The following is an 18,343-nucleotide window of genomic DNA, read 5'->3' as shown; positions in this document are numbered from 1 at the left end:
GCTTGTAGAGCAGTGGGAGGCTATCAGGTTAGGTCAGTGTTTGCACTGCTCAGGCATCTGCTGGGAGAGGGGCTGGAGAGCTGCACTCAGCTCCAGCTCCCTCCTTAGAGCTTCTCTTCAGGAGCCCTTTTTCACTGTTCTCTCCAATAAACAGGGGTGAATAAAAGAAACTGGCCTGGACTAAGTATGGTCATCATCTTACAAGGTCTTTGGGTTATCCTAAATCTATGAGTCTATCCTAAGTCTGGTTGAGTCCCTTGTCTTGGACTTCTTATCCTACTGAAAATAGATAGCATCGCCAGAGACAATGTAGAAGAGAAATGACAGTCTTTGCGGTCTGTCCTTGATGAAATTGCCCTCTGTCCTCAGCCCACTTATATTTCCATTTTAGAGTCAACATAAGCAAATTTCAAGGTGTATTTGGGGGGAGGGAGTTGTTTGGGTTTTTTTCTTTATTGCTGTTGCTTTCTTCATTTGAAAATCTTACACAAAAATATTCTTGTAGATTACTTGATTTCCAAAAAAATGTTTAGCAGTAGGTAGTCATATTAGTAACTTTCAGGTTCTTTTCAGTGCAGTATTAGATTAGAAAGAAAAAGAAAGAATTACATCTTTTCACTACTTGAAAGAATTCCATCTTTATTGGTGTTGGAAAAACAGGAAATCTGGTGAGGGAGATGAACCACAAAGTTCATCTGAAACCTAAATTCTGGAAGGTTGAATGTTGGTGGGACCTTGGAGACCTTTACTTTACCTTTAAAGTAAATATGTTCACTGAAGAGATTAGCATACTGAAAATACTTTCAGATGAATATAGAGACAATGATATATACCTGGGATTCATAAGTTACAAACCGAGAATTTTTTGATGACTGAAAAATGGATAAATTTCTATTAACTGCATTGCATTAACCAGACAAATGCTATTAAAAGTATAGTTATTTTGCATTTGCAAATGATAGAAGAAGCTGCGTGTTTGGAAAAAAAATGGACCTATTTTAATATTAAAAAATCCTCCTATAACTAGGATGTATTATCCTGTAAGAAACTTGTTGGTTGGCGACAGTGGTTGAATTTTTGTCTCAGAAGAAACTGATGTAATCTGGTCCTAGTGGGGTCAAGTCTACATATCTTTGTAGTATCAATATGGATGCAGACTATAGGAGAGCTGATCATGTCACTGAGTCAAATATCTTTTTGCAATAGATGGAATTGGGAACATGGAGAATATTCTTCTTCATCACTTTCCCAGCAGACACTTCAGCACTGTATTTATTGTAATTCTAAAATAAGATTTCTGAAATGCAGTGAAGTGAAAAGAATTAGTGTTTATTCTGGGTGGGCATTTCTGGGAGAGAGTTCAATGGAGATGGATACAGTCAACACTTGGAGCTTTCTTAGAGCCTGTAGGAGGAAAGAGGGATGGAGCAATGTATGTGTGTGAACAGTGTAGTAATGGCACAGAGCTATTGCAGATAAATCTATTAACAGCTTTTGCAGGAGCCAGCCCAGGTGCATTTGCTGACAATATCTCTTCTTTCTAATCAGAGGACCCTTCTTGGTGGCTTTGGGAAAGTCATGGCATCCAGAGGAGTTTAATTGTGCCCACTGCAAAACCTCCATGGCATACATAGGATTTGTGGAAGAGAAAGGGATGCTGTATTGTGAGGTTTGCTATGAGAAGTTCTTTGCCCCTGAGTGTTCAAAGTGCCAGAGGAAGATCCTTGGGGTAAGTGACCAGCAAGTGGCCTGTTCTTTGGTGGGAACAATAATCACAGTGTTCAGTGCTTCTCGGCTATGAAATTCCATTTTACCTGGCCCAGTCTGCATTCTTTCAAATATCCTCTTGATACACCTTTTCTGCTCTCATCACATACAAAATACGCCTTTGGATCTTCTGATGCTGAGCCTTTTCAATGTCTTTGGGAAAAGGTGCTGTAGGCTCCTTGGCTCTTCTAAGCTCAGCTTCTGTTTTTGTGAAGCTGCTCAGTAGCTGTTGCCATTACCAAATTTTCCTGAGCAACATGCTTTTAATTGGCAGCTTTTTGCAGAATGGGAAGGGAGAAGTGGGAGATGGAAGTAAAAATAAAAAATCCTCCTTAGGTGCACTGAGCATTAAGAACACAGTGCTTGCTAGATGAGAAGTACTGAAATATTCCCAGTGTTAATGTAGATGGAAAGACGTGTTCTCCTACTGGGTACTGATATTGCTCATTTGAGCCTGCCAGCTGATCGGCTGCTGTTTTGCTGCAGACAGCAATGTGTCTGCAATCTTGTGTAACTGGGGTCATGCAGGGCTCTGGCAGCACAATTCTCAAGTCATATTTGGCACTATAGCATCTTCCAAAACAGCACAGAGCAGTGATAATTTTCTGTATGATGTCTTCTGATTAACTCTTCATGAAATTCAAGAGAAGGGAGAGATTCTGCTTTTCTTATTTCAGGGGCTCATTTTGGGTGAGATCCTGATTAAAATTAAGAATTTGAACAAGTGAGTTGTTAAAATTTGTCCAACTCTATGTCAAACCTTCCAAAGACCCTGAAGGATTGTTCATGAAAAATGAGATGTACCATAAATAAAGCACGTCATTAAGTTTAACATCGCAGAACTTGTGTGCACAACCCATTTTCAAAGTAGCAGCAGGAAACGAAGTATTCTTGAAATGAATCAAGTGTGGAGGCATGGCTACCACAATTCTAGTCATCACATCGAAATAATGTGTTCCTAACACTTTTTCTAATCCCCACAGGAAGTAATAAATGCTTTGAAACAAACTTGGCACGTTTCCTGCTTCGTGTGTGTGGCCTGTCACAACCCCATCCGCAATAATGTTTTTCACTTAGAAGATGGTGATCCCTACTGTGAGACGGGTAAGAAGCAACACAACCAAAGTTTACTGCAGCTGTGCAGGAAAGCAGAGCTCAGTAAGGTTGGGGAAAAAAAATAATTCCTTTTTCTCAAGCTGCACATTAGAAGCGCCCCAGCAATTTCATGTAACTTTGATTTGTCAATTCAAAGCACTAGCTGCTGCTGTAGACTCTTTAATTTGAAGCAGGAGGAGTTGGTGAGGATTTCTTCATCAGCTTCAGCAGCAGCAGGCTTCTTGTCACTGATTTTTACCTATTCCTGTTGAGTCCTCAGCTGGACTATCATTGATACATCAAAGTGTTAGTTTTAAAGTGACTTTCTGGTTGGGTTTAAAGTAATCTGAAGTTTATGTAAATCTGTTTATTTAGCAAACACAAGCAAATGCCAGTGGAGTAATGTGGTTTTCTCTGAATAGCCTTATTCACCACCTGAGGGGCTTCCGAGAGTAAGCAGTCTGTCCAGGTAGTTTTTTGCAGCATCCAGGATAAAAAATTGTCAGGGGAAAAACACAGTGATACAATTACAGCACTTGAAAGCCTGATGAGCAATATTACATGAACGATGTGACCTAGAAGTTCAGGCCATTTCTGCTTTGGTTTTTAGCACTTCCAGCTAATCATAACATTTTTTATAAAATCATTAAATAGTTTGGGTTGGAAGGGACCTTAAAGATCATCTGGTTCCAGCGCCTCTGCCAATGCCTCCCACTAGACCATGGTGCTCAAAGCCCCATCCAGCTGGCCTTGAACATCTCCAGGAATGGGGAATCCACATCTGCTCTGTGTTGTGCTTGCCACAGCTCTGGGCAACATGTTCCAGTGCCTCACCACCCTCACAGTAAAAAAAATCTTCCTATTATCCAATATAAATGTACTCTTTCAGCTTAAAGCTATTCTCCCTTGTCCTATCACTACCTGTCCTTGTAAAATGTCCCTCTACAGCTTTCCTCTAGACCTCCTTCAGGTACTAGAAGGTACTGTAAGGTCTGCCTGGAGCCTTCTCTTCTTCTAGGCTGAACAACCACAACTCTTTGAGCCTTTCCTGAAAGGAGAGGTGCTCCATCCCTTTGAGCATCTGTGTGACCTTCTCTGCACTTGCTTCAGCAGATCCACATCCATCCCATCTTGGGAGCCCTATAGCTGGACACAGGACTTCCAGTGGGAAGTAGATGCAGAGCAGAGAGATGGAGTAGAGGGTTCAGAATCCCTGCCTTGTCTGCTGGCCACTTCTCTTGTGGTGTAGTCCAGGATACAGTTGGCTTTCTGGGCTGTGAGTGCACATTGCCAGGCCATGTTGAGCCTCTTGTCAACCTATTATTGTTAGTATGAACAGTGTTTATTTAAGTTGGTTTTCTAGTTCGCTTACAACTTTAAATGTTCCCCTCTGAGCTAGGAAGGAAATAAACAATTTGTACAACAATTCCCACAAAATGGAAAAGAGACAAAATTGTATCAAAATTATCTGTTTTCACAGTGCATGCCATGTTGGAACTGTCAGTTGGACCCTTGTTATGGTTTTCCTTCTACTCTTAGGAACATTGCAGTTTCACTAGATGTAGAAATGGATTGACCAGAAAAGATTTAGCATTAAATTCTGTTGAACTCTTTGGAGCTTAAATTTCCTTCTGAGCTGATCCAAGAGTTGTTCACAATTGGTGCCAGGGAGAGTGCTTGGTACTGTAAGCATGAGGGAAGTAGGTCAGTTTATCCAAAATTTCTCTTGTCAGAGCGGCTTTAATGAGATGCTGGCAGATACAAAAGGACACAGTAGGTTATTGCTAACTTGGTGACAAATGTATAGTAGGGTGTTACTCCTATTGAATTTGTGGAGCAGCAGAGGAAACGGGTATATGAGTGGCATCCTCCAGTGTGACAGCATGGTGAAATTTCATCCTGAAGCCATGTGAAGCTCCTAATCCTGAAACCATTTGATGATTCAAAAATAGTACTGGAGGAATCAATAACTCCCCTTTGGTTGGAAAGCTCATGACAGGATTTGTTCTCTTAAGGTTCAATTCTTGTTCCTGCCACCAAATGACCCATATGTCGTGCAGTGCATTGATTTGTGCTACTGTTACAATTCCTGTGCAAATTGTACCTTTTTCTATACTGCGAGCTGGAAAAACTGTGGTAAGATGTCAAGTATGCTACACTTCTTGCAAAGTTTATTTCTGAGATAAAAAGTTGCTAGTGCAAGTTAATGCAGACACAATCTGTGAGGTGTTATTGGAAGTGATACTATGTAATGGCTCTGGCTTACTAACTAGATGTTAATTTGAGTTGTATTAATTTTTCAAAGACTTTCAGTCCAGCTGGAGTTATGAGTCTATGACTAATTTTAAAGAAATAAGGAGTAAATGTCACTGCCAACTTTCCTTCTTCCTAGTGCAAAGGAGAGTTCTAATTTTAAATCTGTATTTGAAATTATAACAGCATCAGCTATTAGTATTGAAGGGGGATTAATCTGCAGAATGTTCTGGGCTTAGATGTTGAGGCTAAAATTAAAATAAAAGTCTGGTTATCTACAACTTTGAACATTTTAAAAGTGCAGAGTTAGCCTAGTTTTGAAAATGCTGTGTGCAGGAAGCACTGATATGTGACTATGTAAGAAGTCTGCCTTGGGAGGCTTCTGTGGTATCGCAATTCAAGCATGCAAAAGAAAGCTGATGCCCTTCATTCTGCCTTATCTACTGCCCTTTCTTCAGAAGAAAAGCCAATAAACTTATCAACACAACCACAGGGCAACTTACAAAAGGTTTTAACTGCTGGCACCAGGAAAATATCAGTAAGATTCTGTATGACCACAAATGCCAAGAGCTGAAAGAGTACGGTCATGAGACTGTGTCCTTCAGGGGTTTTGCACAGGTCTGTTCTACCATTTGATGTTTTCATTGTATTTCTTCTTAAACACCTACAAATTCATTCCAGTAGCATGGATTAATGGAGGTGATCAGTGAAGCAGTTTCTTGCCACTGGCAGCTATCGAGGGCTTTGCTATTCCAGAGCACCTGTGTTCCCCATCCTGTGGAAATGTCTCCTATTCATTTTCAAGGAGGTCATTATACAAAACACTGTCTCGGTAAACAAAACCAGGACTTTCCTCTTGGGCTTGACACATCTGATGATCCTCTGTGGGCTCTGCTGCAGTAAGCATTAGAGCTTCAGCAGATGTGTACAGCTAGGTGAGAAACAAAATCCACTTCTACCCCGCTTCCCACCCCTTATAATTCTCCTTTGGAAATGACCCCTGACATCTAATTTCCTTGTCAGTGTTACTATGGTAGTAACACTGTTGCTGGTAGATGGAGTCCAAAGCTTCATTATGGCTGTCACTTTGACTGTAGTTCATCTTATGAAGACATAATGTTGCATGACATGTTTGCCTTTGGTAGTGTGCTGGTCCCAAATTCTCTCATGTTATAGCACTAATGCCACTGCTGTCTCTGCAGGAATAAAACATTTGCTTCCTAGAATGGGGTGTTTGAGAATTGAAATAAGTGGAAAAAAAAAAAAAAAAAACCAGACAACCTGGGCTGGGGAATATGAATGGTCCTGCTCCCTACATGAATAGTCCTCCCTATATGAATGGTCCTGCTCCCTATATGAATAGTCCCTGCTTCCTGAGATTGCTGGAGAAGCTTCTTCATAGTAATGAAGAGGAAGGGTTTGTTTGTTTTGGAGTTTTGTTAGGTTTTTTTAAAAGTCATGTATTTTAGTGACTAGAAAGGTATTCTGACTTGATCCAAATTTCTAGACTCTAATTAGGACAGAAGGCTAATGATTACATGGTTTTGAGTAGTGCAGTCTGGGGCAAAAATTGTGCCAGAATGTAGGTCAGAGTTCATTACTCTGAGAAGGTCTGTAGTGTGAACAGCTGGGGTGTGATTTCAAAGCAGAGTTGGAGAGAACATAAGGAACATGTAGAGTTCATGTGGGTGCTCTCAAGGAGTGCATTTCCCCCCCTCCAGTCCACTGTTGATCTCAAGGAAATGAAACACCGGGAAGATGGAAGCATTGCCCACTTGAAAGGATGAGGAAAAGAAATGAATTAGCAAGAAGTCAGCATCCCAGGCTTTCCATCTAGGAGCTCTTTATTCAGTATACTCAGTCTAATAAACCTCAGCAAGTCCAAACGTATTGCCAGTGAAAGAGCAAAGCTTTCAAAGGGTCAGTCCTGCTTTTCTGCATGTGCTTTAAAAGCTGTTTGTATCTCTTTGCAGATTACTATGCCCTCTTTGGTACGATGTGCCATGGCTGTGAATTCCCCATTGAAGCTGGAGACAGGTTTCTTGAAGCCCTGGGCCACACTTGGCATGACACTTGCTTTGTATGCTCTGTAAGTAAAGCTGGTCTGCCTTTAAAAAAAACCCTAGCAGCAGTGCTAACCCGACCCATATGGGAGTTAACAGCTCTAACCTCTCTCAATCCCCTGAGCCCAAACAAGAAGTGCTTTCCCAGTTATTTGGAAGGTGTGTTGCTATTGTAAGCCTTTGGCACGGGTGCAAGCGAAGGTGTCCTGGATTGCAGCCCTGTGTCCCAGCATTTAACCCTCAACATTTACTTCCTCACAGTAAGTGTGGAAGGTCGTAAGGGAATGAGCTGTGTTTCCAAGGTAGTAAGAGTGCTTTTGGCATAAGGACACTGTAGCCAAGGTATTGCTTGCTAATATTGTATGACCAAAAAAACCTTAAAGAGAATCCCCAATATTAATGATTGGAGTTTTTTTTTTTTCTTAAATTCTGAATCTAACTCTGCTCCCACTTAAGCACCTCTTGTCTTAAGAAATGTTATGCTTACACCAACCACTAGTATTATATAAAAGGAGGATCCCTAAAAAGAGGTGATTCTTACACTTTGAATGTATTTGTGCATAGAACAATACCATGATTTGGCAGTCTGAATGGTTATGGTGTAATTAATCCATCTGAATTGGGTGTTCTTTTGTTTCTTACCCCATTTCAGGTATGTAGTGACAGTTTGGAGGGCCAGACTTTCTTCTCCAAGAAGGACAAGCCACTGTGCAAGAAACACGCCCACTCTATCAACATCTGAAACTTGGAGCTCTTTTTGTGTAACAAATGTACTGAGCAGAAAGGTTAAAATGTCCATGTTCAATATTATTTATACCAAATTTTTCTAAAATGAGGAAATGATGTGGAAACTTGCAGAAAGGATTGTACACTAATTTTTCAGAGTGTTTATCATTTATGATTTTGCTTCATAAAAGGAAAGGTATCAGGAATTTCACCCAAGTCAAACAATTACAGTATCTTTATGCTTCACACATTACTGTATTTCATTATTTTATGACCACATTTGTCTCTGTTTCATTATGAGAAGTGAAGCATCTATAAAAGTAAATACCTGATATTAGAGGTCTCAGTCTTGCTGCTATTCTACAAATAAAAGGAGATTGGATTCAGCAATCCCAATCACTTTATTTCAGGATTGTTTTTAAAGTGTGTCCAGAAGTATTGTGACTAAACTCCATTAAAAAGAACACAAAGTAAAGATTACACAAAATATAGAGTTCCAAAAAATTTTTTTTTAATCTGATATTTGTCTACAGGAAGCTTCCTACATGATTACATGTACCTGTGCTTTTGTACTTGAATTTTTGATGGGTTTGCAAGGGATGGAGGTTTTTACAAAGCATTTAAGTGGCTATGCTGGTAAAAAAAAATATTTTGAAGATGCCACTTAAAACATAAACGTTTTCTGTAACTCATGAACTACCAGAACACTAGCCAAAACCCCCTGCTGCTGAGGGTGTGTTTGATAGGATGAAAATGTCAGATCAAATCTTAAGGGAGCAGGGATTTCCATTCTTCTGTTTGCAGTTCAGATTTTAGGTAGCTTTAAGTGCCTTGTAAAGGGGAAATTGTGCTGAATCCGCAGGTAACAGCGTTTTGTATCCAGAATGTGAGATTCTGGTGTTGAATGAGGGAAGCTGCTGAAGTGCAACTGAGGACATTGGTTTTTTCTCAGTACATTCTTTACCACGTAGCTCATGAATATGTATATTGGTGGAGTGCCAGGTAGCATACTGAAAACTTTCTTGCTCAGCTGTTATGATTTTTATTAGTTTAGGATTTGTTTTTCTCTTTTCTTCCAGATGTAGGGAATGGATTGTTAAATGATATTTCATTGATTTAAGCAGCTCAGTACCTCTCAGATCTTGCAAGGGAGCAGAGAGACAATGCTGTCATTATGCATTTCTTGTGAGCCGATCAGCTGATTCTGTGGCTTGATAGGAATTTTGCATCCACACAGAGAGGCAGTGCAAGACCCGTGCACCAGCTCAGTCCCCCTTAGCCTCAAATTAGGGCTTAAGTGGTTTAATTGGAGCAATTGCAGGCAGCCAGGGAGGAGGTGGTGCTCCTCTGCACAGGGTGAATTTGCTTCAGTAGAATTGCACAACAGTGAAGGGGGCTCTCTCGGGACCAGAGCAGATTCCTGAAGGAAACTTAATTTACATGCTGTTTGATTCAACTGGGGTGTCAGAGCTGATTTGTTAATCTTTATTGCTCTTTCTAGTAGACATTAAAAATAACCATTTACTAGTTTTGTTCTTGTGGGGTGGGTTTTTTTACTGATTCAACAGATAGTTTTATCCATAAAACCGTGGATAAAAAAGTCACAAAAATTTGGTATGGTTGAATAAAGTAATTGTAATGAGGAACATCAACAAAAGAGGAAAGAAAACCAAAATTGCTGTACTGAAATATGAAAAAATATTTGGCTTTTTATTAATTTAGTGAGACAGGTTCACATTGTGGGGCTGTTTCACTTTATTTCCTGAAGTTGTTTTTATTCAATATTATCACATTTCTTTTTTAACTTCCAGTGGTACAGAAGAAATTTGGTAAATTTGGTGAATGTTGGTAAATAAGAAATTTGGTGGTACGGTATAAAGCTGTTTGAAATGTTTACACTCTTGTAGATGTACCCTATTGTGAGTTTGGCTGAAAATCAGAAGAGTGGAAGCAGACTGGACAAGATACAGTAATATATAAGCCAGATTGCTTTTAAAATTAAGGGAATGTGGAAAAATGAGACCTACGGACTAGGTTTCAGTGGAGCTTTATTGCACATGTGTGAGGAACGAGGGGGAAATGCGCAGGAAGAGGTGTTCCTTAATTTCTGCAATTCAAGCCTTGTAATTTTAATGTAGGATAAAAACTTCTCAGTTTGTCATTGTCCTTAAAATCCAGTTAAATTTTGTTTAGACTCATAATTTTAATTGGAATCTTATTTTTAATTCATATGCTCTGGGGTTTGAAATTTTGCAGTTGTTATTGAATTTGAGGACAAAAGCCTGAAAGGCTCCAATAGAAGTGCTTCATTTAGCTGCTTTGCCTTTTAATTTCTGCTTTTATCTATTTGTTTAAAATTTTAAAGGAAGCATAGAATCACTGATAGATAATGAATATTTAATGGCTTTACCAAATTATATAAATCAATTAAAAGGAACATAATTTTTATTGTTATTTTAATAAGTGAGATTTTAGTAGAGCACTTTATAATAATGCTATATATCTCACTGAATATTTATTACTTTTTTTGTTGTTCTTGTTTAGAACTATTTCATCCTGGTAGTATTTTGTTTTATTTTATGCCTGACTTTACCTCTAGAATCTTTTGGGGTCTGAGTGTATGTGTTTAAATATACTTCTTTCCACATGCACACGTATGTGCATTGAGAGATATAAGTATAAATGTGTATTTGAATGCAGACTTGACATAGCAAAAAATCATTTGGGGATTTAGTGAGATTCCCAGCTTCTTTTCACACAACACACATATAGCATTCATTTTATGAGGGAATGTTACAGAGTCAGGACAGATATATTAGTAACCTAACTACTGTAGATCTTTGCATACATTTCAGTCAGTCATTGTTTTTCTTCCAAAACTGCCTGTGAGAGAATTTGGCTTAACTATGTTGGCTTAACTATGTTTGGAGGTAGAATGTCTTTATAAGTGATTTCTAATTGATCCATTATGACAGTTTCAGTATGTTGTAATGAAATAATTCAGGATTACATGTAAATATAAATGCTTAATATAACAATGCCATAAACATAAAAGCAGGAGTTGAGTTGTGGTTCAGTGTGTGTTGGTCTGTTAATTGTGAACCTGTTTCTTCACAGAGCTACTTGCATCATCTAGCCATGCCAGCTGCTTTGCAAACATTGTTTTATGCTAAACTACCAGCTGTTAAATCCTAGTGATTTTTTGCTTGTGTTTAATAATCTTTGGCATTAAATTTTGTCTGTTCACATTTGCAAATTTAATTACAATTGAAAAACATAACAAGCAAATAAACCCCACTGAAAACCTGAATTTCTCTGTCTTCAGTTATTTTGTGGTTGTTGGATACTTTCTTTTCCTGAATCATAGCCAGTAAAGGAAAGCCATGATTGTACACATAGCATTTTAGCTGCTCATTTTCCAGGTTTTATGGGTTTTTTAGCTTTGTTTCACAGGGAAGGACCAGGGAGTCCTGGTGACACCAAGGTGACCGTGAGCCAGTGATAACTCCTCTGAGACAAGGAAGAACACCAGCCTCCTGGGGTCCATTAGGCAGAGGATTGCAGCAGATGGGAGAAGTTGTCCTTCTCTGTTCAGTCTTGGTGAGACCCATCTAGAGAGCTGAGTCCAGTGCTGGTCTCACCAGTACCAGAGATACAGCTGTACTGGACTAAAGAGCGAGGAAGGTGGTGAGGGGCATGGAGCATTTGTCATACAAGGAGAGACTGAGAGGGCTGGGACTGCTCAGCCTGGAGAAGAGGGGACTCAGGGGAGACCTCATCGATGTCTACAAACATCTGGATAGGGGAGTCAAGAAAACAGCTAGGCTTGCTATGTAGTGAGAGGACAACTGTGAGGATGATAAGTATTGGCATGGGTTGCCCAGAGAGATTGTGGAGTCTCTCTACTTGGACTCAAAACCTGACTGGATACAGCCCTTGATCTTGTCAAGGTCCCTTCCAGCCTTGGTGAGTCTCTGATTCTTCATCTTTTCTCAAGATGGATGGAAAGGTATAAATACTGTGTTGAACACTGTAGCATATGTAACAATGTAAAACTTACATTGGCCAATTACTGTTTGTTTGTTATCCTTTCTCCATTCTACTGCCCATCTAGAATACCTTGCACTGTTTCTCTAGAAGGATTTAATATATTTCCTAAGTTGACACTGTCCAAGGAAATACTGCCTGCTCTGGCAAGCATTGTCCGATATCATACTCAGCTTTGGCATGCAGCAGTCTCTGTTTTCACTGTGGGACACTTAACTGTCTGCTCTGATAGGACCAGTTCCTTGATGATAATACCAGTCTGGTAAGAATCCCCTCAGCTGAGCATCTCTTAAACAGGCAAATGCACTGTTGTATTTTTACCTTTATTTACACAGGCAAAGGAAAACACTGCACCCAGCTCTATAAAATTTAGAGGCAACTTTACAGAAAACTTGCCTCCCCTTCAGTGTTTAGGCTATGAGCGAGACAAACGCAAGTCTATTTGCAAACAGTACATTAAGCTCCAGAAGCCAAATTTTTAAAGGCATCAGGTCTGCATTTGACATTTTAATGGCAAAGCTTTGGTTTCTATCAATCACAACGTCACGTAACATTAAAATGCACCGACCAACAAAAAAAAAAAAAGATCTGTCATTCATTCATTAAGATGCTGTAATCCAGTGTAAGATTTATAGGCTTAAAACGCAATGGTGTGTTTTCACAATAAATCCACTTTCACTGCTCAGCACAGAACAAATCTCTCTGTCACTCAAAATATTTGCTGGTCAAAATGCCCTATATGAGATCTTCAAAGGGTTTTTCACAAAATTGCATATAAATCCTTTTACCAGCAAAGGCTTAATTTAGGTTCAAGTTTTACTTTCTTGGGACGTTGGTTAATATCTTGTGCTCAGACAAGATCTTGGTTATATCAGAAACACATAGGGCCTAATTTATTATTAGCAGTCTGGTGTTAATTAGGGGGAATTACCAGAAATAGTTTGCTTGATGGAAATTTATTATGGTATCACACTTTACTGATGGTGAAATAGGAGTCACTGAAAGAGTGCAGCTCCTTCTCATAACCAGCTAATTAATAAGGTGCCAAAATTCCTCTGAGAAGGGTTTGGTCCTAACTATGGGAACCTTACAGAGCAAATGGTTCCTATGCAATTTTTAAAATTTAAAAGAGGAAAAGAGAGACGAGAAAAAGCTGCCCAGCAGAAGTCTCAAAAGTGGTATGGCTTTTTCTTGAATTTATGAAAGAAAATATTTAGCTGTGTTTCCAAGCTCATTAAAGAATGGCTTTTCTGAGACAGAAAAACAACAGCTAATTTATAATCTCGTTTGGTATACTTGAACTTGGTTTTCAGTTTTACTTGTGCATACTGCACACTACAGCTTGTAATTTTATGAATTGGGCTTTTAATGAGCTTTTATATTACTCTTTATTGCTCTGCTTAATGGTCTTTTTCATTATCATTTGCCAGGAAAGTTGAGGTTGGCTTAGATAGGAAGCTGAAAAATAGCGCAGATCTCTGATAAGCTCCAAACTATTTTGTGTATGGTAGTTTGGGAATAGAAAGCCACTGTGTCTTTAGAGGTCTGGTGAAAGTTGTGTGAGAAAGGCATGTTATAATAAGATGGAGTGAAAGCACAAACATCTCTAAAGAAATTTTAAATCACCACACTAAAATCTATGCACGGCTGATTTTTGAAAATACTTGAGATGATAGGGTATGCAATTGTAATAAAGCACTTTTGTATTTGCACTGAAAATACCTTGACCTTTTGAAAAATATCCAGTATTTTGGATATGCTTTTGTCCAAGCTTTCTCCTGTACTGTGAGACTAAGGATTGTGTCATTGTGCTGTGAGTAATATTCACACTTTCCATAGATCAGAGTTGTTTCCTTTTCAGTTCCCCTGCCTTTGCTTTGCTTTTTCTTACTGCTGGGCAGTGCCATTGTTTGTTTTAAAATACTTCATTAGTAGATAATCCTGTCAGGTGTGTCCCTTATTTCTCTTTGCGATGCATCAATGAAATGTCAAATGTTCCTTTGGTAAATATAAACTTGCACTAAATTTTGGCATGCTTTTCGAAGTGTCAAGTTTTCCCACCCAGACGTTTCCGCTGGAAAAATAACTCAAGATACTAGACCAAAATGTAATTATATCCCATATAAAGTCTTTATTTCCCTTGAAATCCATCAAGAAAAAGGGAAACACATGAAAACAAGAAGAGGGCCAAAATCATGGATAACCTAAACAGGTACAACCTCACTGATTTCAACTTATTCCCCTCCAAGTTAAAAATTACTGGTATCAAAGGTATTTTAATTTTATGCTTGCATTTGTCCAGTGAGTAATCTCAGAATTAAGGATTTGGTTTTATGTTTTATCAGGATTTCCTTTTACCTAGGATCCATTCTTGGACTTATGCTTGGCTTTGAACAACCACAGTGAAGTTAATCTGCCATGTGACTACTTTTTCCACACTTGCTGACAATCTCCACAATTTTCCACACACCACTGACAATCAGTAGAGGATTCAGGGAAATTCAGACAAGTGTTATCTGGAGAAGAAAATAGGCTGGACTTTCTCTGAAATAAATCAGCATGTATAAGTGGAAGTTAAATGATGCTACAATAAGGCTGCAAATCTGTCTTTAAATTGTGCATGTTATTTTTTGATACTTTTTCATTTTTTCCACGTGGGTGTCTATGGTGGCAAACAGTTTCAGAGAGTGCTCTAATGAAGCCTATTATATGCTACCCCCTCCCCCCCCCCCCCAAAAAAAATGTCCTTTACAAGGTTGTAGAGCTTTGGCATAAGTTTCCTAATACCATATTCATCTTAAAGGCAGTTGCATGGCTGTAAGTAGGAGAACCTTTATTTTCTGCTCAGTGGTAATTAGCATTCAAGGATTGTGGTGCCTTGTGGGAGCACCGCATCGCTATTTATACAGCATGATGCATTACCATGAAACTGGGAGTTATAATGTGGAATGTGATGGGAGTAATGTGGTGATCTTTGCTCCGCTACACAAAGGGTGCAAACAGTTAAATGAAAATCAGTATATGGGAGCTGTGGATTGCCACCTGCATCCAGAGCTCAGCTTGAAGAAGCTTGGATAGGTCCTGCCACTGGCAAGAGCTACAGTCACAGCCAGTCCATCCCAACAAATGCCCCTGCTTGTGCCTCTCTGCTAGTCATCTCCCCTCCCTTTACGCAGCAGCACCCTGGTGACCCTGACCCTTTGTTCTCCAGAGACCCAAAAACACATCTTTGGAGGCTTATATATAGGTTAGGTTTCTAAACTAGTATACATTCAAAGATAATCACTATTGAGGGGAAGTGTGAGCCTACTCTTATCAATGTGTCTATGTCAATGTAATGACTTACTTATTTTTCAGGGAGAATGTTGAAAGAAGACTCTAACATCTTCCTGGGAGGGGTTTACAAAATCAACCAGGATGGAAATTGGTATTCAAATCAGTTTTTTTGAACAGTAACAGTGTTTGCTATTCTGTCCTTCATGCCTTGCCATGATGTACATACAGTAAGCTCCCATCTTTTTCCTGGAGGGGAGAAAAGGTGTGCTGCACAGTAATTTTTAATTGTGCTTTCACTCACTGTAAAGACAGAAGGGAAAAGTGAGCTGCAGCAGAGGGTGGGATTCAGGGCACAGTGATAGTAGGAAAGAAGAGGTGACAGTAGGAGACAGTTTAGAAACAGAGCAAGAGCTTGTGCAAGCAAGGCTGTTTCTTGTCAAAAATTGATGAGCACGTGGTCTGAAAAAGTGGGATAATTTAGGCGTGGCAAGGTAAAACAGTAGGCAGGAGCTGAGGATGCTCCTAATGGGAACCTAAGGGGCACACAGACCTTGCAGCCTCATGGAAAGGGACTTTTCTTTATTCTACAATTATATTAATCACCAAATTGTGCACATTTTTTTTTCTGACAGCTTTTTTCTTTGAGGTCAAATAGCTTTTTTTATCTTCATGATGTACATGAGCACAAGCAAATCCTTTTTTGTCATCAGCTGATCTGGGGCTGCCCAGAGGCTGAAGTGAGATTTGTTTAACTTTACAGTGCCAGCTGCTGCTTCAAATTACACCATCCCATTCTGTGCTGTCTGTAGGTAGCTGCCCTATCTCAAATTCCCCCAGGGCTTTGCATCTTTGAACTTCTTTCAGCTCTTGGTATGGCCACCTCTGCTAAAGCCCACTTGAAGATTTTGCACAGCAGCTCTGTGGGGCTGTGAGAGCATAATGCACATCAAGCTGCTGCACCCTTGTGCAGTACCATAACTTGGGGGGGATGAAATGGATTGCAAAACCTCACCTAATCACTACCATGAAATTTTTTTGGGTATTGCTATGTGTAAAGTTGGAGCCTCTGTTCTTTAGATGCTGTTTAAAATGCTGTTCAGTGAGGCACTGAGTGCCAGAGCTAAACCATGAGCCTGAGCAAGAGGCATCCAGCTGCTTTGGAAGCTGACACTTTTCTGGAAGCTTTTTGGTGTAGCTCAAGGATAAACAAATCCATTGCTTCTTTGGGTCAGTGGGTTATGAAGATTTGCACAGTCTATGTCAGCTGGATATTATTAACTGCTTGAGGATCTGATCTTCCCTTTGTCATTTTGTCAGTGCTGCCTTGTTTGGAGTTCCTGTCCATCTGGAAAGACACCCTGCCCCTTTCCTGGCCACGTTTCCCAGCTGTGGTTTGAAATGGCTCTGCACTGCTGTGTACCACAGCTGGTTGATGGGGATGCTGGAGGAGTGAAACGCTCACCTTGTGCAGTCTCAGGCATCTCTGCTTTGGCTAGGCTGGTGTCCTGGACCCTGGACAGAGGAAGCATTCAGGAGCTTCTGCTTTTCCCTCCTTGTCAAAGTTTCTTTCACCTGGAGCCTGTCCAGCCCCAGCAGGCCCTCATGAGGTAGGATAGAGATGGGGCTCTGAAAAGCACGTGGGATGAACTTGGGAAACATTTTAATGCACCAAGCATTTTCAGTGTTTGGAAGTGAAGGACATAGCTTAGCTCAAAGGAGTGCATTTAATCATAGAGAAAATGGGACAAGAACCACACAAACAAATATTTATCCATCAGTGTTCTCACTGTTTCTCACCAAAGAACTTGGTAATGTGGTTGTGTTAGGTGAGACTAACATGCTGCATGATAAAGACTGTTTTCTCTAATTATACATAGTTTGGTGTTTATAAATAATAAAAAAATAACAGTAGATTTACTTTAGTTTTGATCCATCAGCTTTCTGGGAGCTTGTTCATCTGAGTTCCACCATCCTTAAAAATTAGGATCTACATCTCAGCCAAAACATGCCATGCAGGCAGTAGGAATGCTATGGAAAACTGGAGCATGCAGTAACCAGAGGTTGTATCCAAGGAGGACTGAATTGGCACCATCTGCTGCTTAACAGGATCTTATTTTTCAGCCTTACAGATGTTCTTCTAATGGAATATAATATATACAGCAAAGACAAATGCTATCGTGTTTATATCAATGCTTTTGGTCTTGTTCAAAGCTCAAACTGTTAGAGGTTTGGGGTGTAAAAGTAAATCCAGGAGAATATTTATTAGCAGCAAAACCCAAGCACAGCAGTAGTGATATGACCTGAGTAGTGTAAAATCTACAGGACTTGGGTCTGTGCAGCTACAGAAATGAAGACCTGTCATGGTTTAACCCCAGCCAGCAACTAAGTTACCATGCAGCTCCATGGAAAAGAGCAAATAGAAATGGAGAAGGAATTGATGATCCTGGAAAATAAGTGGTGCTGGCAATTCAAGCAAAACAAGATCAAAGAGAAGATTGCTTTCAGGTGAGGTAAGCTAAATATTTTGCTTTTTTTCCTAATCTACCCCACCACCCCCAAGCTTAGACAGAAGCATTTGATTCACTTTTGTCATAAGATAAATTAGCCAGAGATATTAAGCAAACTGTTTATTTTGTATTAATTCCAATAAGTCTGGTTTTAATTTTCTTTCTTTTGTTATGGTTGTCATATGGATAATACTCTGCATATGTATGCAAAGAATAGAAAACCTTCTGTTCTGCCTCATAAAGATGTAAAACAAAGCACAACCTGCAGCCCTTCTCTCATTCTTGGTCACTAAGAGCAACTGAGAGCAACTCTGTTACAGCACTCTGGGATTTGTGGCCTGGGATTTGGACAGGGAAATGCCTGCTGGAATAAGGCAAAGATTGCAGGTGATTGTTATAAGGACAGTGTGTTTGGAACCTAGCAAAGCCCTGAAGCACGTGCTTCCTATTAAACATGTAAAGAAGTCCCCTTGAAAATAATTGCTGTATTAGGCTTTGACTTCAAGCAGTCTGTCACAGTTATCTTTAAAATAATATTTGTAAGGCAAGTTTATCAATGTTTATATTCCTAACCATTTTTTAAAAAATTATTATTGTTTTGAAATTGAG

At 39.6% G+C, this 18,343-nt stretch overlaps 1 protein-coding gene across 8 annotated transcripts in view; it reads left to right on the top strand.

Annotated features, from left to right (window-relative positions):
* PDLIM5 (PDZ and LIM domain 5) overlaps positions 1–11,214 on the top strand; it is a 126,551-nt gene extending 115,337 nt beyond the window's left edge. For all 8 annotated transcript variants that reach the window (XM_068187545.1, XM_068187547.1, XM_068187549.1 and 5 more), the window contains 4 exons: positions 1,549–1,729; positions 2,751–2,871; positions 7,089–7,204; positions 7,831–11,214. In XM_068187545.1, the coding sequence (XP_068043646.1) occupies positions 1,549–1,729; positions 2,751–2,871; positions 7,089–7,204; positions 7,831–7,920 (508 nt within the window). In that variant the 3' untranslated portion in view covers positions 7,921–11,214. The remainder of the gene's footprint in view (positions 1–1,548; positions 1,730–2,750; positions 2,872–7,088; positions 7,205–7,830) is intronic.
* Positions 11,215–18,343: the final 7,129 nt, after the last annotated feature.

Source organism: Anomalospiza imberbis, chromosome 4 (assembly GCF_031753505.1).
Source record: "Anomalospiza imberbis isolate Cuckoo-Finch-1a 21T00152 chromosome 4, ASM3175350v1, whole genome shotgun sequence".
NCBI lineage: Eukaryota > Metazoa > Chordata > Aves > Passeriformes > Viduidae > Anomalospiza > Anomalospiza imberbis.
This window is presented reverse-complemented; position numbering and strand designations above follow the sequence as displayed.